The sequence below is a fragment of the Phascolarctos cinereus genome, unplaced genomic scaffold (genome assembly GCF_003287225.1).
Source record: "Phascolarctos cinereus isolate Bilbo 61053 unplaced genomic scaffold, phaCin_HiC Scaffold_7;HRSCAF=346, whole genome shotgun sequence".
In the NCBI taxonomy this organism is placed as follows: Eukaryota; Metazoa; Chordata; class Mammalia; order Diprotodontia; family Phascolarctidae; genus Phascolarctos; species Phascolarctos cinereus.
This window is the reverse complement of record NW_027556180.1, coordinates 34,806,863-34,832,943: the sequence shown is the minus strand read 5'-3', so window position 1 is coordinate 34,832,943 and position 26,081 is coordinate 34,806,863. Positions and strand designations below refer to the sequence as shown.

Here is a 26,081-nt window from a genome sequence, read left to right as displayed (position 1 = left end):
TATTATAAGGCAGACATCGGGATAAGTGCTAGGCCTACAAAGAAAAAGGGTAAAAACTATCCCTGCTATCCAGAAGCTTCTTCTAATGTTGAAGACAATACAGATGTAAATGAGTACATACAAAATGCACACACACACACACACACACACACACACACACATACACACACACAATCCTCTGGCTACAAAGTGGCTTGCTTACTGCTACTGTATACATTATCATAATCATCATCCTTTTGGGTCACTGAAATGCAGGATTACTTGGAAGAGCGCAATACCAGAAGGCCCAGAGAAGGGGCCTTAGGCTCACTAAAGAGCTCCATTGAGTGGTAAAACTCCCATGAGAGACAAAGAAAGGCTGTGGAAGAAATGTGTTCTATGATGAAGAGTTCGCAACTCACAGAAGGGACTGGATTGATTTTTATTTGAGAAGTTAAGCAACAGAAAGGACATTTTGACAAATAATTAGGGTTGGAGTAGACCAGGATAATCTGTGTGGACGGTTTAGGAATATATTCCTGAAGTTTTCTAGAAGGGTATGAGGGCTGGCCTGTCTGGATTAGGAAGCAATACTAAACAGATGCTCTAACTCATTTCTGGAATAATCAGTCAATAAATACTTTCAACATTTTTCACTAAGGTACGTCTAATAACCATGGTTTTATTTTTTTAATAAATAGGATTTTTTTCCCTAAACACTTCAACCGAATTTGCATTCTGCTGATATGTACCAGTAGGAGTTTATTCACTGGAATTTCCCAATATGAATAAAATCACTGGTCCAGGCCCAGGAAGAAAGAAAACAAATTGTAATTGAGGATACCTACTGAACTTCCTCCAAGTAGCATTTTCTCATGGTCTGTTAATACTCTGATCAACATCAGAAATAATAAACATGAGACAGCAGAAAGAGCAATGACTTGGAGACAAAGAATCTGGTTAAACACCCTGGCTCTACTCTCTGCTGCCATCTCAATTCTCAGTTTGTTCATCTGTAAAATGTGCAGATTGGATCAGACAATCATGAAACTCCTTTGGCTTTACATTTGTGATTTTATGATGTACCTATAGCATTTTGAAATTCACATATGATTTTTCACCCAATATCTGGTTTGATCTTCACAGCAACCCTGTGAAGTTGGTGCTATGATTATCTCTCTTTTACAAATGAATAAACTAACATGTCAGGAAGAAGAGTGACTTGCCCAAAGTCACGCAGCTAGTAAGTTTTGAAGGCAGAATTTGAGTGCAGGTCTTCTAGATTCCAAGTGCAACCCCCATCCACTATTCCATGATGCCTCTCCATTCAATAATATCAATGTATTAATGTATGGATAACATCAAGGACATTTGCATGACATGAATGAACACAGGGAGAAACTAACCTTTTTGGTTCAACCATTTATAGAGAATTTCTAAATTGCTTTCTACTTAAAAGAGACAAAACAGTGATATCCTTGAGTAAAGCATCATTTAATGAAACCCATGTCTTGCTTATATGTTAACAAGGAATTGTACACACTTCTTAAAGCTGATTATCATACTCAGTGTCTAAGAACTGAAAGAACTCTCATATAATTAAAGAATTTAAGAATCACTACATCTCCTTTCTCAGCAGGGAAAATTGCTTCTAATTATGGTAATAGGCTCACAGGAATCCCTTTTATTGACATATTTCTGTTGGTGTATGTTATGTACATTCTAAAAGGCAACAGTGCCATAACAGTGCTTTTTTCTTTTCTTTTCTTTTTTTCATAGTTAACACATACGACAAGAGAAATCTTTGTTTCTTCCTTAGGCATAACTCATCAAAGGATACATCTAAAATCTCAAAGACTTGCTTTCTAGAAATTTATAAATGGCAAATAGGAGATCTGAATGGATACTCTCAGAGTGAAGAAAGTTCTCTCACTGTATGTTTGGGAAAGATTTTCGTGAATCACAATCACAATCTTAAAGCAATTTTGTGATGAAATATAAGTATAAACTGATGTGTGTTAGTATTTTTTCTATGACTCATTGGAATCTTTAGCAATGAAAGTTTCATAACTGTTGTGATCTAGAGAATTTGGGGTTAATTTCGATTAACTTATTTAATTTAACTTAAATAATTAACCAATTTTAATTGACTTAATAAATAGTTAATAAGTTAATTAAGTAATTCCCTGAACCTCAGGTAACCTAATACTATAAGTTATAGACCAAACTCAGTGAAATCACAGGTTTCTAACATATTGACATGAACATATGACAGTGGACAAAGGGTAACCCATTGTACTGCACATGCCTCAATCACACACATCGTCTTCTCCATTCAAAGGAATTTTACTACTAACTTTCTTGGTTCTGTCAATCACACCAACAGCTAGTTATCTTACCTTTTTCTCTACCCTCCTCTACATCAAGTCAGTGTCATTTACAGAAAGTCTATGTTTTTTCTTTATTTACACTACTGTCACACTTCTCTGAGTGAAAAGTAAAGAAGGAGTAGCTGGATGGCTCTCCATACCTCTTGGTTAACTTCTCTAACTATGTTGTCTTTTTTATGTATCCTATTCTTCCTTATGGGGCAGCTAGGTGGTGCAGCGAATAGAGTGCTGGGCCTGGAGTCACAAAGACAAGTCTTCTTGAGTTCAAATCTGTTCTCAGACATTTACTAGCCCTATGATCCTGAGCAAGACATTTAACCCTGTTTGCCTCAGTTTCCTCATCTGTAAAATGAACTGGAGAAGGAAACGGCAAACCACTCCAGGGTCTTTGCCAAAAACAAACAAATAAATGGGGTCAATAAAGAATGAGACATGATAGAGAAAAAAACACCAAACAGCAACAAATCCTTCCTTCTATGTATTTTAAGCGTTGTGTTTTGCATACTAGCTACTAGGTGTGATTATTTCTTTGAACAGGACCACCCAAAAGACAATGATCCTATATAACAATACTTAAAAATTCTACTATTTCCCCATTTTAATGACATTAACTCTACAAATGTATTACCTCTCAAGAGTGTCTATATTTGCATATCAGTTCATTTGGTCTTATTTCTCCCTTCTCATCCACTGTTCTAAGCAGGTCAATCATCTGTTCTTTCTTACAAATATACAAATATACCAAGTATTCCTGCCTTCCTATTTTTGTTTGTTATCCCCACAATTTGTAATACATTCACTCCTCTGCCCAGCCAAGCCTTAATCATCCATCAAAGCTTAAGTCAAATTCAACTTCTACAGAATCTTCCCCAGCCACTCCAGTACTCATTGATTTTGCTCTTTTCCAAGCTCCAACAGTCTCACGTAGAACTCTCTACTACATAATGAAAACATGTGTCCTGAGTAACCACTGTATCTTCACAAACTCCTAGTAAAAAATCCTGCTGGAGTTGGGGCTGAATATTTGTTGAATCAAAAAAAAAGAAAAAAAGGTTACTTCTTAGGTATCTACTATGTGCCAGGCACCATGTTAGGTGCTGGGAATATTAGGGCAATAAATGGAAATATAATCACACATGAGGAGCTGATAGAGCGTGAACTTCTCAAAAGCAGAGACTTCATTTATCTTTTTGTCCTTATATCTTCAGCATGTAGGACAATGCCTGGAACACAATCAACTGTTTACTAAATGTTTATTAATTGACTGTTTATTGTTTCATTTATGTTTACTTGTCTTTCCAACTAAGCCATGGAACTTTTATCTACAATATTACCCAACAGAGACCTTGCCACATGCAAGGTGTTTAGACACTGCAATACCATGATGATGTTAATTATTAGTATTAGTCATCCTTGTTATATATATCATAATATTATTAGCAATAATAAGAATTTTATGTTGCTCCAAGAAAGCAAGCTTGTCTTAATTAGAAAATGGAAGGTCATGGATAAAATCAAAAGTATCAATGACCCTCTTTGCCTTTTTTTGTGTAAAATAAATACAAATTTATTATAACCTTTTTAATTTTTCCATTAGCAAATTTGTCACATTACCAATTTTTGTTTTTATTCAGTAAAACTGTGGAAAGCAAAATAAAATAATTGAGAAATCTATGACATCATTGCCTAAATGAAAACTGTAGAATGAACATTCCCAGAAGGAATATATAATAGTGTTTTCCCCCCAAATGTGCCCATGAATCAAAAAGATATGACTTTCTCAAAAATTTATGCAAGAATATTTGACCAAAATAAATACACATTAACTCTCCACTAGCATACATAACAACATCATCACACACGCTCTCTGATTTCCAGCAGATATAATTTTTATTAAATCTGGTTTGAAGGATGCTATGAGTGTCACGCTTCTTCCAAAGATCACTTTCTTTTTTATTCTGAATCTACCAGTGAAATACAGTAATTAACTATTTCTACTTCCCAAATGTTTAAAAAGTCACTTTTCTTTTTTTTTCATACTATAGATGACCCCATAATACTTCTAACAGTTTTGAAATGTTTTAACATGAAAAGGCATAAAAAAATGGGACAGGTGATAGGGCCTGGAACTGTGGTTTCTTTGGCTGTTAAGTGGAATGGGACTATACTGCTGGGCTTGGATTAGGAGGCCCTGAGTTCAAATTTGGCCGCAGACACTTACTAGCTGCGTGATCCTAGTCAAGTCACTTCATCCTGGAGAAGTAAATGGCAAATCACTTCAGTATCTTTGCCAAGAAAACCCCAAATGAGGTCAAGGAGAGTCAGACGCGATTGAAACAAGTGAACAACAACATTCCCTAGTGAGGAAACTCCCTCTACTAATTCAGTCAACACTTTACTACTTACAGTCTTAGAGATTTGCCTATCATAGTAATACATCAAGTAATTTGGTGAGGGATATACAGTCAATATATTTCAAAAGCATGACTTGAATCCAGGTTTTCCTAGTGCTGAAAGCAGTTCTTTATCCAATATACTACAATGTATTGTTTGTTTGTTTTTGACATAAGAGACCTAGGGAGACAAGCACGAAAAGAAATATGCAAAAAAATGGAAAGGTCAAAGGTAAAGGTATTAGAGCACGAACAAAAAACAATATCTTGAAGATGTCAAAGTGATTGGTAAGTGAGGACAAAAGATTCTTGCCTGATAGATATATATATACACACACACACACACATATATATACACATACACACATAGACATAGATACATATAGCTACACATACATGTATGTCTTTATGTATGTATGTATATGCATATACATATATATATATAATTAATATCTCTATATAAGGTAGTAGGTATAATTTAGAAAATATGAAGATATGAAAATAATTCTTCCCACCCACCCTTACTTCAGTGCAGATCAGGGAGTAAAAATGGCTAAGGAAAAGTAATCAAAATGAAATTTTACTAAGGGAATATGGCAACAGGGCAGTTCATATGTGTGTGTGTGTGTGTGTGTGTGTGTGTGTGTGTGTATATATATATATATATATTAGTATATTAGTTCATTGACTGAGGCTGAGTGACTACTTTCTATCACTACCCGTAATAACTCTCAAAAAGGGGTGGGGGAAGGGAATCTGAAATCATTATCCTTGAGAAAGTTTCAAAAGAGGCCATGGAAATAAACAAGGGAATTTTGTCCTTTTTAGGGCAATACCTTCATCTATAGTTATCTGCATCACTGAGGACCAGTAAAACATTTCAATGTGGAGTTCTCGATGGGTTAGCTCCATAATTTTTCTCATATAAACTTTATCATTGAAAATAAAAATTCACTTCCAGCAAATGTGTGAGGAAGAGGCCTGTTTTTTTTTTCCTTTTAAGTTGCAAACTAAAGTATATTATATTATTGTTGAAGCCACCTTGATTTTATTTGCTCTGCATATCTCTTTTTATTTTTATTTTCATGAATCTGCCAATTGTGTGAAAGAGACAGCCACCACTTTGTGCTACGATGCCTTCATAATTTGGGATTCTATACTACAATCACAGATTCACTTCCATCTCTTCACCTTCCTCCAGAAATGCCTCTGTCTTAGTTCACAAGCCCTAACTTGATTTGTCTCCCATCCATAAATATCACTCCTCTAACCTTATTTAGCCCTACAACCTCAAGGCAGTGGCACATGTCCTTGATCTGATCTATGTCCCCATGTCCTGGGGAGATTCTTCTATTTTCTCAATGAGATCCTGTTCAAGTACATTCTTTCCCAAAGTTTGTGGACTTAGCCCAACAGACTTTCCTGTGTTTGTTTCTATCTGAGCATGGGACACCCACCCTGCTAAGTAGTTTGTAGCAAATTTAGGAATTCTTAAACATGTAACAGAGTGATTGGGAATCAAAGATTTACATATTACAATTTAACCAACTGAAAGTCTACCAGTGTCTTGTAGCTTTAAAAATATTTCTCCTAAAATAACCGAAAAAAGGTTCAAATTGTCTTGAGAAAAAGAAGATTTTTGAACTTTTATGTCACAATGTAACCATTGCCTGTGGACAACTACATAGTTGAATGCTTATGTAAAACCCAATGCAATACATAGAGACATGTTTCTAATGCTATCGCAGTCTGGATAAGTAATTATATTTATGACCAAGATTATGACTTAACTCTTTCTTCACAAGGACACAAAGCTTTTAGGAAGGAGGTAAGTAGACTCTCTATCCTCAGACACTACATTCTTAATGAATATATCCTAAGGAATATTGAATCAAACCAGTTGCAAATTATGACTTATGCCATGCTTTCAGGGGCTATCCGTACTTTGAATAAAGTTGACAGGCTAAAGTCAAAGACACAATACTCTACTGAACCCACATAAAATAGAAATGGGATCAAATGAGTCAAACTGAGTCAAAACAACAACACGACACTCAAACATATCATTTGGCATGCTACAGATGAAGTAACATCTACATTATAGATTTGCTCTTCACACTAGAGACTCAGCTGCAACAATGCAAAATAGTGTCTTTTTAAGGTATAAAAAACAACACACACACACAGGTCTGCTTTAGATCCACACTAGAAATGAGCAAACCAAAAGAAAGAAGGTAAGAAAGGTGGGAACTATGTTTTAAGGGTAACAAATGCAGTAAAATAGTACTGATGTGCAAGCAGTTATCTTTTAAAAATATTCCAGATGCATACTACACTTGAGATTCAAAGTATATCTAACATGTAGAATAGATGATGTCACAATGGAACCATGTACAAAGTTAATGTTGCTCCAACTTCTCCAAAATGGCAGATGTGAATTATGTTTTCCTCATTTTCATTTATAAAAAAAAAACAGAGCATAATCACCAGATCATTATTAAATAGAAGAGCTAATCAGTAATGTAATAGCTAATAATATGAAGGGAAGTAAAAATGTTTTATAAGCAAATGACAAAGAAATGATGTTCAGCGATGAATCTCGGGGGAAAAAAACTTAGTAAACTTTCTGCCAAATGCATTAGCATAGAAGAGTGTGATACTTTGATACACACAATTAAGTACTTCCCCCGAAAAAATTTTATATTCCCTTCCTTTGTCCCAAAATTAATATTATGTAGTTTTTTTGAAAACAAGGTACTATTTTAAGTATTATGAAACATGAGTAACCAGTGAGAAATATTCACATGAAAAAGACAAATTTTAGAGATAAAGTCTATTCGTGGGTAGACAATCAACATGAAGGCATTTCAAAACACCATTTACCTTATTGTGTGTAACTATCAGAATACGCCGATAAATCCACATAAGTAGATAATGTAAGTTTATCTTTCAAAGAAATTTGGCAGAGAATCTCCTTCTGACCACACTCATCTCCAAGTGTATCAAAGCATTTTATGTACATAAAAAAGTCCCCAAAATCAATGCATACTCCTTTTGGCTCCTTGATATTTGACTTGTTTCAGACATGCTGCCAATAAGTGAATTAAACTATCTTTTTTATTTTTTTGTAATGAAGCTTCAAGTTTTTTGTAATGGTTTCTCAACTCAAGTTAAACTAAAAGAAAAATTCAACATCAAATTTCATATCTGTTACTGAGAAAATGAACCTGGAAACAACTATCAAACAGCACCATTCCTCTCCCCTCCCACAGGCAATGCCAAGCATCCAAATTCTTTAAGACGATTCAATCTCAGACAATTCAATTCCACTGCAAACCAGACTATTCTATCCATTTATAAGAAAACAAAAATCTCAGGGACCCCATAATTATTCTTTAGTGTACTCTGCCATGTTGACTTCACACCACAGCAACTGCATTCCCAAACAATCTGATTAATTCACTTTCTTTCCATCTTTGTTTCTGAAAAAACACTTCCATTCGGCCTTTGGCAAATCATCAGACATTTCTACAGCAACAGGAAAGGACTATTTCCCCGCCTCAAGAAGAAAACCAATCTTTATGTTCAAAAAACATACACCCATAAGAATATAAAAGGTATTATCATCACACATTTCTTGGATGAATGGGATAAAAACTCTTCTTACCAAGTACCCCCAGCCGATAGTTGACTGTGATGACTATCACATTCCCATAACTTGCCAGGACACTGCCGTCATACAAATTCCCTGTGCCTTCCATGTAGGAGCCACCATGAATGTACACCATCACAGGTTTGGGGCCCCCACTGTCCCGAATATCTGGAAAAAAATAATTTACAGACGTTCTTATCCCCCAAATGGACAGTAAAGCATATAACACATTTTCCATGGTTGAAGGCTTGATTTTAAAATATTTATAGGTTGCTGCTTTTGTTAGTGTTTCTCAAACAAGACTCTTGTATATGGTAATCACACAACTGTCTTATACCACTGTGGGCACTGCTTTTAACATAGCAGAAAGTAAAACTTCATGGCTACGTAAAAATATGTAATCTTGTGCTCAGAGTTAGTTACATTAAAGTAGGTGGCTTTTAAGATTACATCATTAAATACTGAAGAAGAATATGGGATTGTTAGTTTGGGGTGATACAACCATTCCTATGTATATTAGAATGTGTGTTTGTATGCAACTGTATGTGTATTTGTACTTAAGTGTGTGTGTATACACATAGATAGGTATGTATATATACATTCAATATCAACAGAGCATGATGGTGTCATCACAGTTGTGAAAAGAAGGAAATTTTAATCCCTATATATTTTTCGAAGCCTTCCCCAGCCCACTTTTCCTTGTATGTCATGAAATTCTTTTAACAACACCATTTGGATTATGTCAAATCATCTTTGTCCTAAAATTTGCTGGTGGACACAGGTAATTATAAAAGTCCCTGGTAAGTTGCAACAGGTTAATTTCACTTCTTAAGATAACTACTAAGTGTCAAATGTGTGATTTACATTTCAGTGCTGGAGCCAGCAAAGTCATGAGCTCACAGGACTTGAGTATGTGTGATCATTTAATGATGAGTGATTTAAATTATACTTTTAGTGAACTTGGTTGTTGAGCGGTCCCCTCACTACTCCATCAGTGAGGAAAACTAACTCAATTATATTTTCTTCCTGTCAGATGAGAATGATCTGAGAGAATTATTCTATTATATTCTTTGTATTGATGCCAACCCCAGGGCCAGGCAGGGCATGGTCTAAGAAAACATTACTGAAAATTAGGATGATATTAAAGTGTCCTACTCTTGCGTCTTATAAATAAACCGAAAAGGCAATGCTTGTACTTTTATGCCAACCTCCCAAGGCACTATGGAAAATGTATTGGAAAATTATTTATATGGAAAACAAAAAGAAATAAGGTTAATAAAACAGTGCCTGGATTTTAAGAGGAATCAGAGATTTAGACTGGGAAGGAATCTGAAAGGTCTTCTAGTCCAATCTCCTTTTTATCCTCAGGTGACAAAATCAAGGTTCAAAGGGGTGAAATGGTACAGTTCATAGCACCATAGTTAGAATTAGTCTAATTGATCATTTAATTCAACTTCTTCTTTTTACAAATGAAGAAACTCAGGCCTAGAATTACTTGCCCTAAATCACAAAGAGGATATAACATAGGTCTGGAATGTAAACTCAGGTTCTCTGACCCTAGTTTGAACTCCATTTGTAAAGGAAATGGGTATAATCAAGAGAAAGGGAGGGTAACTAGATAACTATCAAATTGAAAGATATTACATTATTATCATTATTTTCCTATAAGGACTTTATTCTAACTGGGACTCATATGTTGAAATAATGGCTACGTGTTGTGTACACATCATATACAATATGAGAAGCCATATAATATGGCTAGATCTATGTGTAGAAGACATACACTATGGTCTTCCAGCCATTTCAACCTCCACCTTCAATGACTGTTTATATCCTCTTTTACCTTTCTGTCATTCTTATATGTCTGGTACCAAGGAAGCAATCATAAATTATTAAACTGAAATCATTAACTGACTGTTCACAGCAGAAATTGTACTCTACTAATTGTGTGCTTGGAGGTAGCACAGAGGGAGACTGTTCCAGAATTCTTCTTTAATTAAAATTACATAGAATTACAAAGCCCCAACTGTGAACAGTAATGAAATTTTGGTTGCACCATTTTGTTCATGTGAAAACTACATATCATACATATAGATACATATATCATATGTGATATATGTATATATGCATGCATGTGTACATTTAATGGTATTATCCATCAATTCTAATATACTAGGAAATTTTTTTTCAAAATCTTTAGGAACTTCACCTTCAATTTAAACCTCCTTGCTTTAGTATCATCATTTTGATGATTTGTGTGGCAACACTAAAAACTTAGGTAGACAGTTTTGTCTTTGGCATTGAGAAGGTTGCACATAAGTATCATGAGAAATATTTAGGAATCTCTTGGCTTTACTTGGACATGAATGGGTTGACACACTATGATACTAGTAGCGTCAAGGCAACTTTAAGATAAAAACCTGGTGTCCCTCTCTCACATCCAAAAAACAAAGACAATCCAAATGTTTCTATTTGATATGCAAATTAAGCAAGGAATTCTGCACTGAAGAAAGAAAGAAAGAAAGAAAGAAAGAAAGAAAGAAAGAAAGAAAGAAAGAAAGAAAGAAAGAAAGAAAGGAAGGAAGGAAGGAAGGAAGGAAGGAAGGAAGGAAGGAAGGAAGGAAGGAAGGAAGGAAGGAAGGAAGGAAGAGAGGGAGGGAGGAAGAGAGGAAGAGAGGAAGAGAGGAAGACAGAAAGAAAGAAAGAAAGAAAGGAAGGAAGAAAGAAAGGAAGAAAGAAAGAAAGAAAGAAAGAAAGAAAGAAAGAAAGAAAGAAAGAAAGAAAGAAAGAAAGAAAGAAAGAAAGACAGACAGACAGACAGACAGACAGACAGACAGAAAGAAAGAAAGAAAGAAAGAAAGAAAGAAAGAAAGAAAGAAAGAAAGAAAGAAAAACATTCAACATGTTTGAGGATGGCAGCAGTTTTCTGTATGAGTTGTTCTTTACCGAAGGCAAATGTCGTAAAGGAGTGGAAACATGAAAGTTCATCTGGTGCACAGGACACCAAAAGTTTTCTAAATTACTGAAAAAGAAGGAAGTGTCCTTGCCATACAGACACAGTGCTCTCAGGTGGAGAGGACAGAGAAGGTATTAGAGGAAAAAATATCCTTTGATGTCCTCTTTGCCTAAATTTTCTCCCCTGGAGGCAAGACTCTGACCATCACATATTTATATCTCTAAGTGTCAGTATGAGGTACTCAAAATTACATTGACTTTAGAGCCAGAAGGCAAAGGTTAAACTTCCCAACTCTGTGACTCCCTATATAACCTTGGGCAAAGAACTTGAGGACTCTGGCCCTCAGCTTTCTCATGCATAAAATGAGAATATTGGACTGGTTTATTTCTGTGGTTGATAGTATTACCATAGAGTAAGTTTCATCATTCCCAACTATTTTCTTCATATTTTTAAGGTTTAAAAGCCCTATGTAAGAACGATGCTATGATAGCCATCTTGATATAATGGAAAAAAATAAAGAAGTTTTTTTTTTTTTTTAGTGCCTGGCACTCAGCGTTAGAAATTAGAAGTGTATCTATTATCTGACCAATTAGCTATTGCCTCTGTTGTGTTTAGATTGAGCACATTAACACTAATTCTTTAAAAGTTTCATCAAAATCATATTATTTTTAAATTTTCATGGATGAACTTCTGGAAAGAGATGGAATACTTACTTCAATAAAATCAACCTGGAATGAATGTGGTATTTCAATGTTTGGGAAGAAAAGGGAGAAAAGTTTGATAAAGATTCCATTTCCTCCAGCGGTCTAGAAAGCATCACTGTGTTGAGTTCTATGTTTGTGTTACATGAACACTTGCCTAGGAAGAAGCTTTCTCAGGGTTTTTGGAGTTCTTTCTAGAGACCCCACTGTAGAGAGAAAGTTCATATTTACTCATGTATCAATGGTGCCAAAATTGTGCAATTTCATCTCCAGATGAAATTTCACCTGCACTGATGTCTCTATTAGAATATGGCCTTCATGAGTTACCAAAACAATGACCTAATAGCTAACCTCCTGATAATGACTCTCCCTTAACTTAGCTGTCTTTTGGACAACAGACACTCAGATCAACTGTGGCCTTGAACTACAAGCTTTCCCCTCTGGGTAAAACCTGCCAGAGCTTGAGCTTTCTGCTTAGCGTTTCAGAAAACCAAAGATTCTCCATGATAGAGCATTAGCGTAAGGCTTGAATTGAGATTTAACTAATAATAAATGTATTTTACTTGTTTATTGAGGACTATGGGTAGATAATTGATTCTCCAAATATTCTGGTAAAGATGTATGTCATAGAATTAATCACTTTATGAAGGATCTGAGTACCATAAAATATGCACAAGCATCATTAAATATAACTTTTTTTCTTTGATGATGTAATATTTATCACTGCATCTTCTTGTGACATCACTTATTTTGGATTTATTCTGTAAATATTAATAATGATATTTCTTGTCTCCCTGAAAAGAATGTGAGTTTTTTTGAGACTAGGGATGATTCCATTTTTTTTCTATTTGTTTACAAATCCAGAGTTTCCTGAAGGGTCTGACCCATAGGAGGGGTTTGGTGAATCTTTGGTGATTACTTAATTATGACAACATATTATCATTTCAGAGCACTGCAGAATGAACTGATTTTTGTGAGGCTTGTGGTAGAGTTTTTAGTCCCTACCATGTCTGGTGGATTTATAAAAAACATATATTTTACTGTAGTTAATTTCTTTTATCAAACAATAAACAAATAAGACATATTAGATAAACCTTTATATTGGGCAGATTTAGAACACCAATGATATTCAGCATAGAGGAATGAATAGAAAGCCAGCCTCAGAGTCAGGAAGCCCTGGGTTCAAGGTTTATATCTGACAAATACTGGTTATTTTATCCTAGTTAAGTCACTTGACCCCAAGTTACCCTAAGACTATATATTGCAGGCAAGATGTTAATTTGTATTGATAAAAGAAATTTCTTCATCAGGAGTTCTTACATCAGTGAAATCATAGGTCTAGTCTTGCCAAAACTCAAGGTCATCGATAAGAGTCTGTAACTAAGGAGGTGAAAGCCCCATGGTCCTCTGTCCAGCTCACACCATATAGAAAGTACTGTGTTCACATCCAGATAGCACATTGTGGAAAGAGCATTGATAACATGGAGAGGACAATCAGGAGAAGATTGTACCCTAGAAATACAAACTGAAGTAATGGGGGATGTTTAGCCTAGGGGGGATAAAGATCTCAAGGAGAATATAAGATATCACGAAGTATATGCAGGGCTATCCTGTGGAAAGGGAAATTAGACTTATTCCTTTTGGCTCCAGAAGGTAGTACTGGGAGTGATGAATAGGAAGGGTAAGGAGGTAAGTTTAAGTTTGTTTCAAGGAAGAACTTTCTATTAGTGTTATTTAAGTGTGGAATAGACTGCATCATGAAGGAATGGGTTCTCTTCTTTCAAGTACAAGCTCAATGAGAGCTTGTTGAATATGATTCCTAGAGGACTCCTGCACAGGACCAGTTTGGACTAGACAGCCACTAAGGTGACTTCCAATTTTGACTTTCTGTAGCTAATGAAATGTATTTTCCTTGCATGAAAAAGAAAGTTATTATCTTTGTAGGAGTTCTAAGATGTAATAACCTGAAATTGTGGTTTTACCACACTGAAAAAAAAGTTTCAAACTGGTCTTGTTTTCCCCTTCTTGGAGGTCTAAAATACACTTGTCCCCTTGGATATTTTAAAGCAAAAATGAAAAAAAAAAAGATTCCCTCATGATTGGTCTGGAGGTGGAAGTGTGAGCGGGTGAGCTCTGTCTGATTACTACCACTTGTTTAGAGTGAAACTCATGACACAGATAACAGTTGTAAGGGAAGGAAACTACTTGATAATGAATCTCCAGTTCATTAAGGAAAGAACTGACAGACAGCAGCCGATTTTGAAAGCAGCCTCTGGCCTAAGTTCTTATAGAGGTAGAGAGCTGCCCCTTGACATAGATAAGACAAGTTGGAGAAGGTGATTGGGAGAGGGGTGGAACATAAAAGGAAAGTAGATATATAATCATTCAAGTAATTGTTCAGTAGTCCCCAGTTGAGGACAGTTCAACAGAGCGACTGTTTGAAAAGAAACATGGAAGCTTGATGGAAGGGATAAATTGTTGGAAAGTGAATCTTGAAGACCTGGGATTTAAACTCTTTGGTTAATACTATCTATGCAAGTGTCAGCAAATCATCTGAGTTCTCTCAGCTTCAGTTTCCTTCTTTGTAAAATGAGGATAATAATCCTTATTGCACTTCTTTCACAGGGTTAATATGAAGCTCAAATGAGAAAATGTATGCCTCAAATATGTATGTATGTGTGTATGTGCATGTGTGTTGTTATCATTGCTGACTTTTTGGTGGTGGGGTGTCAACTGAATTTTGGCTTGAATTAAATGTGAAAATTTGGCTTTAAATCCTAAAATGTTGTCGCATATTCGATGAGAAAAAGTATGTTATGAAAAGTAATTGAGTTTTAAAAGTGTCTTTTAAGATGACTGGTTTATAGGTTCACAGATTTAGAACTAGAAGGAACCTTGGAGTATCTTAAAGGGGAGAAAACTAACAGAGGCTGATAAAGGCCCATAAAGGTACAATGACTCTTCCAAGGTGATACAGGTGGCATTGAGAGGAATGGAATCCATATTGGGTTTGCTGATTATAAATCCAGCACTTTTTTTTTCACTGAACTACACTTCTTTTCAAATTTCATAGTGGTTTTCTATTATTAGAAAAATAATAATGGCTTAAATGGAATAAATAGTTTTGAAATTCTACTTTTAAAAGTGTTTTTTAAAAAAATTTATTGACTCAAGAGTCCCTATGAATTCTTCATAATCTATCCTGGATAAGTTATCATATACCAGTTTAAAGGAGCACATAAAGTTTACTTCATGAGTATTTTAAAATATGAAATTTACCCCAAAATAAGCCTATGAAATGCAGTATATCCTTGTCTGAGGAATAGCCAGTGGTATATTAAACATTTGTAAATAAATGTCTCCTGTGGTTTTATTTAATAAGACAAAAAATGCAAGCAATCTAAAATATATTTAACAAAATAGGAAAGTTATTATTATTGTCTATCTTGTTATTACTAATAGAATTTAAATTGTGTTTTATAAATACTATCTCATTTGATCTTCTCAACAACCTTGGGAGGTAGGTGCTGTGATTATCCCAATTTTGCAGATTAAGAAAAAGAAACAGACAGGGGTTATGTGTGTTGCCCTGGGCCACAGAACTAGTGTCTTAGGTTGGATTCCAACAGGTCTTCCTGACTCCAAGGCCCTTGCTCTATCTATTGTGCCATCTAGATAGATGGAAAACATGTGATGTGTACATTTGAGAGGAATATTTAGAAAATTTTGAGTTTTAAAACCATATCCCTTAAACATGGAGAATGACTAGCCACTATAAACTTGTATCTTCTAAAGAATATGGTGGAACATGTTGCTGTTGGAAGAGACTAGATTTGGAATCATGGGTCCTTGGTTCAAACCCCACCTCTGCCATATAGACCTTACCTGACTTTGAGAAGCACTGTAGGCCTCAGGCTCTAATCCTTTTCTAACTCTACCTCTGGTGCTGCAAATGACAGATGCTCTCCCAAAAAGGACTTGTTCTCTGTATACTTCTCTGAACATTCTGTCATGTTTTACGTAAATTAAAAACGATAACAACATAATTTCTATGCTAGTCTGATACAAATGTTCTGATTATCCACCAAAGGACCAGAAATTTTGCAAATTGTATTATTTACTTGAATGTTCTGTAAAAATATTTCTTATGGCACATTCAAATGATAAATACTAGAAAGACTTTATGTCTCTGTTTAAAATTTCATGGGCCATTTGTTGTTTAATCTTTATCAATAAATTATCAAATTCCATGAAAATCACACTCTGAATATGCCATTTACCTTCAAAATTGTAACTTCACATTTGATAGAAATGGCACTTACAGTATCCAAAATCTGACCATTCCCCCAACAATTTGAGTTATCTAATTAAAGTAGAGCTGAAAAGTATAGACTTTAAAGATCCCAGGATCATAAACTCTGAGCTAGAAAGGACCTCAGAAGCCTTTTGACTCACACCAACCTCTGTTCATTTTTGGATTTTTAGTTCACTTTAGTTTTAATTCAGTTTTCAGAACTAAGAGAAGAAAACTGATGGGTGAAGGTCACAGAAATAGTAAGTGACCCAGGCAGAATTTGAACCCAGGTCCTCACGTTCTAGTAGCAGTACACTTTCTACTCTATAACACATCCTTATTTGCCCCAGTTTCCCTATTGATCTTCATTACTATACAACTGCTTAAAACATCTAGGAGTAATATATGCACTGGTCTAATTGGTAAATAGTTAATATTGTTAAGGCAGAGGCAATATGGTAAGATGAAGATGCAATATTTGCAATGTGGAAGACCTAGTCTTAGGTCCTGTGTCTGACACATACTGAAGCCAAGGGTGACAACCTCTCAATATCATAGGCAAATTCTAAGACTCCAGGCATAGGTGGTAGAATGGAGTTTTCACACTGGGACTTCCCCATTGCTAAAATCATAGTAAGGGAATTATATTCTTCAGGACCTCAAATTTATTGATTGAGTTTAATTTCTCCAAGGTCTCAAATGTCCCCCAGGGATAATTTGTATATTTTTACATGCATCATAACCAGGAGAACAATGAGTAGGAAGCCTTCATTTGATATACTGTCCAATCATTTTTTAGTTATAGTCTACTCTTTGTGACCACATTTGGCATTTTCTTGGCAAAGATACTGGAGTGGTTCCTTCTCCAGCTCATTTTACAGATGAGGAAAGTGAGGCAAACAGGAATTAAGTCACTTGCCCAGGGTAACACAGCTAGTAAGTGCCTAAGGCTAGATTTGAACTCAAGAAGATGAGTCTTTGTGACTCTGGGCCTGACATTCTATCCACTGTGCTTTGTAACTTAATGACTTGAATATTAATGAAAATAGTTTTATTAAAATGCCTGCATGTTAGACATTGTATTAAAAACAAGTTACACAAAAGCACTAAAACTCTGCTTTTTGAGGTAAGTTGGGACCAAGTAAATTCTCTAGCACTCAATGTTCAATGGTTTGCTCATATGCTATAGCGGAGAGGGGACTTAGAAATTATCTAAGCTGACTTACTAACAACAGAGAGACAAATCCTGGATGAGCCTAATTACTACTTGAAATATTTACAAAGGGTTTATTAAGGCCAGGCCATGTGGAGAAGAATTTATCAAGTTTTTGTTTTGCTTGTATGTGGTATGTATAATGACCAAAAAGTTTTCTTCTCCTATGATTTCACTATCAACATGTCTCATCTAAAACAAAGGAACTCAACCTTATTTTGTCTTCTTCCCAAACACCTTTCTACCAGATGCTGTGAGCAATATTCACTACAACGTGTATTATTTAGCTACGAAAACATAAGCTCAATTTCAGACTTGGACATCTAGTCCCAAATCTCTCATTTTATAGATGAGGAATCTGAGGACCACAGCTAGTTGTTTTATTAAGAATAGAAATAATCACTGAAATAGATGTCATAATTTCTTTCTTAAACCCTATGTACTTTTAGTTTTGAAGGTAATGTGCCAGAAAATCAAAAAAATACATTTTTCTTTTCACTTAATTGAAGTCTTGTTTAAGAAATACTTTATTGCAGCTGTCAGTTATTTTTTTTCTTCACATTATATAGGTGTAAGATTTTTAAAATTAAATGAATAACAACTATAGAGATCAACTCATTTTTGGATTTGGTAAAATACATAGGTTAGCAAACATGCAAAAGGGAGTACAGAGAGACCTTTAAAAAGAGTAGGGGTTAGTTCAAATTCTATTGACAAAATTCAGTCAAAAGGAAGGATGAAACATGTCAAAATTTATTTTCAAGAAAACAAACCCAAAAACAAAAATCCCCTCCTCTTTAAACATTTTAATGGTTGGTACCAAAATGAAGAACTAAATAACAGTTGGTTTTTTTTGAAAAATAAAAAAAAATGTATGTTTATATATATCACAACAGGCAAGAAGACAAAACACATCAAAAACGGGGATGAAAAAGAACTCTCCAAAAAGGACAAGAAGTCAAAAAAAGAGGAAGAGGGTGGAAAAATAGACTGGGGCCTCATCATGCAAATCAGATTTGGCGGCAAAAAAAAAATACCTTCATCTTCAGCTCCGTCATTATCCCCTAAATCATCTGTGTGTTTCTTTGTAAGGGGACCTAGGATTGAGAATGGAGAAAAATGGAGGAAAAAAGATAATTCAAGAATATACAAGACTGAATGGGAGGGGCAATATAATTTTTAAATTGTAAACCTACCAAGGATGATTCCAAAAAACAAAAACAAAGACAAAACCCCAATAACAGTAACCAAAAAACTCAGGGAAGGAATTAGCTTAGAATATCAATTTCCGTTTAAAGAGAAAAATACCCATAATCCCCATCTAAAGTATCATCAACAGTGTTCACTTAGTATTTTTTTCCCTAATACAAAAAATATATCAGGGAATGGAGGTCAAATTACAAGCAAAAGAATATGTCTTAAAGAATACCCACCACATATAAAATAAGAAGACAATTTTATTAGCTGACATCTTATTTTACTCAGCCATCTCATTGAATTTAAATTGGTGAAAATAATAAACTAAATAGGTAAATATAATTTTTGAGAAAAAACATTGCAAAATTACAGTAGCAGATCCTGAAATAATTAGATATTGTTTTTTTTTATAATACCATTAGCATTTGGAGTTCTAACAGGTTTATTTTTTTCAAAACCATTTTTGTCCTTAGTTCTTTCAATAAAAAAAAAAACCTTCCCACATGTTCTCCTTTAAATGAAACTGTGGATTCGGGATTTTTGCAACCTCTGGCTACCCTTGACAGGTTTATTAGCAAAGGAAGGCTTATGCTTAAGCAAGGCAAAAGGTAGAGTCGATGGAAGTCAGGGTTTCTCTCTCAATGGGCCTGCTGAGGCAGGGCTAATATCTACTAATCAATTTAGTGACATAATGGAATTAAGCCTTAATACGATTTCATGGCCAGAATAGTTAGTTATAATAGGATCATGTTTTAGGAGAATAGTTCAATTAATAATAGTGGGAATGTTTCCTACATGTTTTATTACATCGAATAATAATAACAACAATAATAATTTGCTGGACTCAAACAAAATAGGAAAAGGGAAGTCAAAGGCCATGAGAAGAGTGACTGTATCTTTCGCTTTGTACATCCTCAGCACACAGGGAAGCTGTTGGAACCCCATCTTCTCTTTCTGTTTTCATAGATGTTGCATTTAAATGACAGTCAGTAATACACATGCAAAAAGGAACCATGACAAGCACAAGACACTCCATTTCCAAAGGCAGCCAACCACAAAGCCATAAGCAAAAATTTTGCCATGCATAAAATAACCATCATAAGAAAAAGAAGGGGGGTGGAAGAAAAGAAACAATGAAAGACGTGTCAGTATATGCAGTGCACAGAGGCAAGAAGCAGGCATTAACTCAGCACACTCAATAGAGAAGATCAGTTCAACATTTGGACTTGAAGCTTCTAGTCATTCCTGCTGATACTGTACGTGTGTGTAACTCAGGGCTAAAACTGGAAACTTGATTGTTAAACAAAACCTACATTGCTGGGAACTGAAGGGGGAAAAACAATGAGCACATAATATACTTGCTATTACATCGATATGACAGAAAACTTTCAATAGGTCAGAAATCTATTCAAAGATATCAGCTGGAAGCAAAGAAACATCACTTAAGTGTAAATACGTTAATGGTACTTCTATAATGTCATCTGTCAGGGAGAGTTTCCAGGTTCTTCCAACTCATTTCCACTGGAATTGTAACTGCTCATCATACACTCAAGAAGAATTTTTTTTTATTTCACCTGAAAGGGATCATCCCCTTTCGTAGGAATTGTCCAGAAAAAAAGTGGCTCTTTATTTATTAAAACTCAATGAAATTTTCTTGTCTTGTTCTGGTATTATTGTTCCATATTAATCCCAAACACTTCAAATGACTTAGAACAAAGTTAGTTCAAGGACTCCTGATTTTTCCAAATTAGAAATTTCCATTTTCTACAATAATGCATAAATTTTACTGTAATTCACTTCTTTATATTACAATCCTACCCAAATGCAAAGACTTTCTTTCTGATTGTTCGAGAACATTTCTAGAGCACAGAGAGGTATGTCATCATGGGGAAGACTACTTTGTTTTCTATATATTAGGGAAATCTGTGCTTAATCACTGTTTCAGAGAAATATGCAGAAGATAATTCTAGTTTTAAAGGACATTCCCAAATATGGCAAATCTTGAAATATCTATTTTCATTATTTTCAATTCTTCTCTCTAGAAATGCTTATTAATATCCTTTGACCATTTATCCATTGAGGAATTTTTTTAATGCTCTTTATATTTGTGTGGGTTCCCTACATATCTTGGCAATCAGACCTTTTGAGTTATTTGGTGCAAAAACTATGTTTTTCCCCCGATTGACCATGTCCCTTCTTATCCTTTTTGTGTTGATTTGTTGTATACTAAAACTTTTCATTTCACATACTCAAAAATATTTAGCTTGTATTTTGTGGTTGTTTTTATCCCTTGTTTAAGAATTCTCATACTATCTGTGGCTGTGAAATGAGCCATAATTGTGAAAGGGACCTGATTCTTTTCTTCTCTTTCCTTTTCTATAGCATGATCTATAATAGTCATGTCATAAATCCATTTTCAGTGTCTTAGGGTATATGGTGCGTGATGTGGCCATAAGCCTAATATCTGTCAAACTGCTTTCCAGTATAATCCTTTTCTTTTCAAATCTTTCATTTGTAAATGCTCCTTGGAGCACTAGAAGCACAGAAAATAAGAGAGCCTCACATGAAAGTTCATTGTCCAATTCCTACATTCCTATTAACATGAATAATATTGTCTGACGATTTTACTCTTTACTTGTTAATGTAGTGCATGCTTCAGATCATTACTGACTAGGAGTTGTTATGTTTGCTTTTTCAAGTAAATTCTTAGGAAAAAAAACAAGAAAATCATGCAGACTAACTATATGAAGAAACAATAACATTTTCCACCTCGAGGCAGTGCTGCAGGATTATCACTTCATTTCTATTGCTGTCACATACAAAAAAGGCCAGGTGTTGATTTCAAGTCCTCCCTTCCATGTTGGGCATGGCTCTTGACCTAATGGGCACTGGGGAAAGAAGAGTCTTGTTTAATTTTCATCCTATGGCATCCAAGGTGGATGATCATATGACTAATTGACTTCCTTGAAGGATGGCAAAATGACTACAGGGAGTCAGCTCACTGTGTTTTGAGGATAAGCCCTCTTTAGCAACACTTTATGTATTAAAAGAAACATTGGTTTCGACAAGTTATGAGATGCTGGAGCAATAAAATCTCCATTGCAATCTGTGTTTCTGCCCATACTCCACACTTGGCTCAGGGCCTTTCTGGCTCTGTATATATACCATAAGAAGACCTATTTCCCAATGTGCAGATGCTTTGGCTGAACCAATTGACCTAAGTTCACCCAGACTACTGCTTCATCTACCCAAGTAAGGGGAAGGAAAACTCCTTACATTTGTTAGCAAAATAGAATAACTCCAAGAGCTAAAAGTATAACTGTTGCATCTTGAAGCAAAATTTCTTAGGACAATATTACAACTAATCATTAGAAAGCATAATGTAAAGGAAGGACGGTCCTCTATTTAGGATGTCCATTTATCAAACCATGAATCAATGAATTAAAAGAAATTCAATATTATGAGAGAGAAAACATGCTATTGCAGATAAGGCACTGATTTTGGAGTCAGGAAAATCTGATTTCAAATGCTACCTCAGATATTTACTGGCTGTGTGACTCTGCAGAAGTTATTTAACTGCTCTGGGACTTGGTTTCTTCATTAGGAAAGTGATAGAGCTGGATCTAATTGCTTTAAATGACTGTTATAGTTCTAAATCTATTCTCTTATTATTTTCTCTCTTAATGAAGATATCTTATACTTTTTTTTTGTTTCATATATTCTTCTAAAGCTACCTAGGTGGTGGTAGTGGTAATCAGTGTAGGTATATGAAGGGGAATAAGGGAGGAAGTTGGGATTCCATTCTGGCAAAATGGATTCAGTGAAAGCACAGCATTAATGAATTTTCTTGATAACAAGAATTATTAACCCAGGCAATTTATAATGATTGGTCCTGGTTACTGATAAAAATGATATTAGCAATTAAAAACAAAGATTCTACTTGCATTTCCAAGTCTTTCATGCTCAAGGGGATGGAGTGCATAGGAACCAGTATATGAAAGGACTTTGTGGAAGGAGTCCTCACTACTTTGTGATAACATGTGGAAAGAGTCAGGGAGCACAGAGTCCAATGAGGCTCCAGTGTTTTATACTATAGCACACTGATCTAGGATAGACAGTCATTGTTGTGAAGATGAGAAGGTAAATCAAGGTGGATCTAGGAAGCTTATTATTAACCAGTGGAAACTGGTTTGATTGGTACAGCTCTACCCTGCTAGGATGCAAGGATAATAAACACAGAGACTGGGCTTTCATCTTTTTCTTTCACTTGCTGGAATCATGCCATTAGGATTAAGTTTCCCATCCCTCTGCCCCTCATTCCTTATTCCCTGTCAGGCAATTTAAAAAATACCCTCACTTTTCTGGTGCCATAGATAACAGGGCAGTCTCCCTTAGTATAATGGAAGCCCTTTTGTCTCAAATTCTTCACAAGTTTGAACCATGAAGGTTCTAGACTTTCAATCAGAGCAAAGCTAATTGTCTTTCCCAACTGTGTGCTGCCCATAGTGGGCATGGAGGCCTAACACAGATACTCCCTCTCTCCTAGCAACTCCCCCCAAACAGCTGTACTCCTCCTACCCCTATGAGTAGCAATAAAGTTTGTTAATAGTATCTCTGTGTGGGCTCTCACTTTTCATCTGAATTCCTTTGTGTTAGACTTATTCCAATGAAGTCTTGTAAGGAAATTAAAACAATGTTCGTTGTGTGTGTGTGTGTGTGTGTGTGTGTGTGTGTGTGTGTGTGTATCTGTGTACTTTTCCAGGAATGACTTGTTCATACCTTTGGCCACTTATCCATTGAGGAAATGCTTTTGTTCTTATGTATTAATGAGAATTTTCCTACATATCTTGGATGTTGGATTCTTATCAGAAATGTCTGATGCAAAGACTTGCTCCCAATTCCATTCTTATCCTAGTTGTATTGATTTTTTCATAGAAGATATGTATAAGCATATTTATGTTATATATGTATATATACACAGACATATGTGTATATTTGGAAGAATTATGTCATATGCTCTTACCTCGAAACTGAGTTTGGAAACTGTGAAAAGACATTAAATGTAGGGAAGCTCTCCTTGCACTTAACTTCTACTAAGCATTCTGAGGAGCATTCATCAAGCTCCTACTTGTGTGTCAGGCACTATGCTAGGTGTCAGAAACAAAATGACATAAGTGAAACCTCTCTTGCCCTTAAGGAGCTTACATTCAATTTGAATGACACTTTGGGAGGCTGAGCTCTGATTTCCTTATTCCACATAAGACATGTGTAGATCAGAGCTATGAAGAATGTTACAAAGGCAAACTCCAATAGTCTGTTATGTTTCTTTTTAATTTCCATTAAAAAAAATTGCCTCCAGTGGGATTTAGACCAGGAATGCAGGACTGGTTCAATATTAGGAAAATCATCAGCATAATTGGCTATGTCAATAACAAAAAATAACAAAAGTCATGATTATCTCAATGGATGTAGGAAAAGCTTTTGACAAAATATAATACTCATTTATATCAAAAACACTAGAAAGCAAAGGAATAAATGGACCTTTCCTTGAAATGATAAGTAGTATCTATCTAAAACCATTAGCAAGCAATATCTATAATGGAGATAAGCTAGAAGCCTTCCCAATAAGATCAAGGGTGAAGCAAGGATGCTCATTATCATCATTATTATTCAATATTGTACTAGAAATGCTAGTTATAGACATAAAAGAAAAAAAGAAATTGAAGAAATTAGAATAGGCAATGAGGAAACAAAACTATCACACAGATGATATGATGGCATACTTGGAGAAACCTAGAGAATCAACTAAAAACTAGTTAAAACAATTAACAACTTCAGTTAAGTTATAGAATATAAAATAGACACATATAAATCATCAGCATTTCTATATTTTACCAACAAAGTCTAGCAGTAAGAGGTAGAAATAGAAATTTAATTAAAAATAACCATAGACAATATAAAATACATGGGGTTCTCCCTACCAAGACAAACACAGGAACCATATGAACTCAATTACAAAACACTTTTCACACAAATAAAATCAGATCTAAATAATTGGAAATATATTCATTGCTTATGGGTAGGCAGAGTCAAAATAACAAAAATGACAATTCTACCAAAATTAATTTAATTATTTAATGCCATACCAATTAAACTGCCAAAATTTATTTTACAGAGCTAGAAAAAATAATAACAAAATTCATCTAGGAGAACAAAAGGTCTAGAATATCAAGGGAATCAATGGGAAAAAAATGTAAAAAAGGTGCCTCAGCCATACCAGATCTCAAAATGTATTATAAAGCTGTAATCATAAAAAACAATCTAGTACTGGCTAACAAATAGAGTGGTGGATCAGCTGAATAAATTAGGTACGCAGTAGTTGATGACTATTGTAATGTAGTGTTGGATAAACCCAATAATCCAAGCTTTTGGGGTGAGAATTCACTATTTGACAAAAACTGCTAAGAAAACTGGAAAGCAGTTTGGCAGAAACTAAGTATAGACTAACATCTCACATTGCATACTAAAAATAATTTCAAAATGGGTATGTGATTCAGACATGAGGGGTGATACAATAAACAAATTGGGGGGGCATGGAATAGTTTACATGTCAGATCTATAGATAAGTGAAGACTTCATGATTCAACAAATGATAGCATTAGGGGATGAGAAATGGATAATTTTAATTATATTAAACTTTAAAAAAAAGTTTTTCATGAACAAAATCAATGCAGCCAAGACTAGAAGGAAAGCAGAAAAGTGTGTGTGGGGGGGGGTAGATTTATAGCAAGTTTGTCTGATAAAGGCCTCATTTCTCAAATATATGGAGAACTGGGTCAAATTTATAATAACACAAGTAATTTACCATTTGATAAATGTTCAAAGGATATGAACAGGCAGTTTTCAGATGAAGAATACAAAGCTGTCTATACTCATATGAAGAAAGGCCTTAAATTCCTATTGATTGGACAAATGCAAATTAAAACAACTCTGAGGTACCACTTCACACCTATCAGAATGGCTAATATGACAGAAAAGGAAAATGACAAATGTTGGAGGGGATGTGGGAAAAATAGAACACTAATTCATTGTTGGTAGAGTTGTGAACTGGTCTAACCATTCCAAAGAGCAACTTCAAACTATGACCAAAAGGCTATATAACAATGAATACTCTTTGATCTAGCAATAGCACTAATAGGTTTGTATCCCAAAGAGACTAAAAAAAAGAAAAAAGACTTATATTTACAAAAAAAAATTTATAGCAGTTCTTTCTTGGTGTCAAAGAACTGGAAATTGAGGGGTTGCC

The 26,081-nt window shown here is 34.9% G+C and overlaps 1 protein-coding gene across 1 annotated transcript in view; it reads right to left on the bottom strand.

The window, feature by feature from the left end:
• The window catches only part of NLGN1 (neuroligin 1), a 780,182-nt gene that overhangs the window by 498,057 nt on the left and 256,044 nt on the right, over nucleotides 1–26,081 (bottom strand). The window contains 1 exon segment of the mRNA XM_078147275.1: nucleotides 8,430–8,582. Coding sequence (XP_078003401.1) covers nucleotides 8,430–8,582 — 153 coding nt within the window.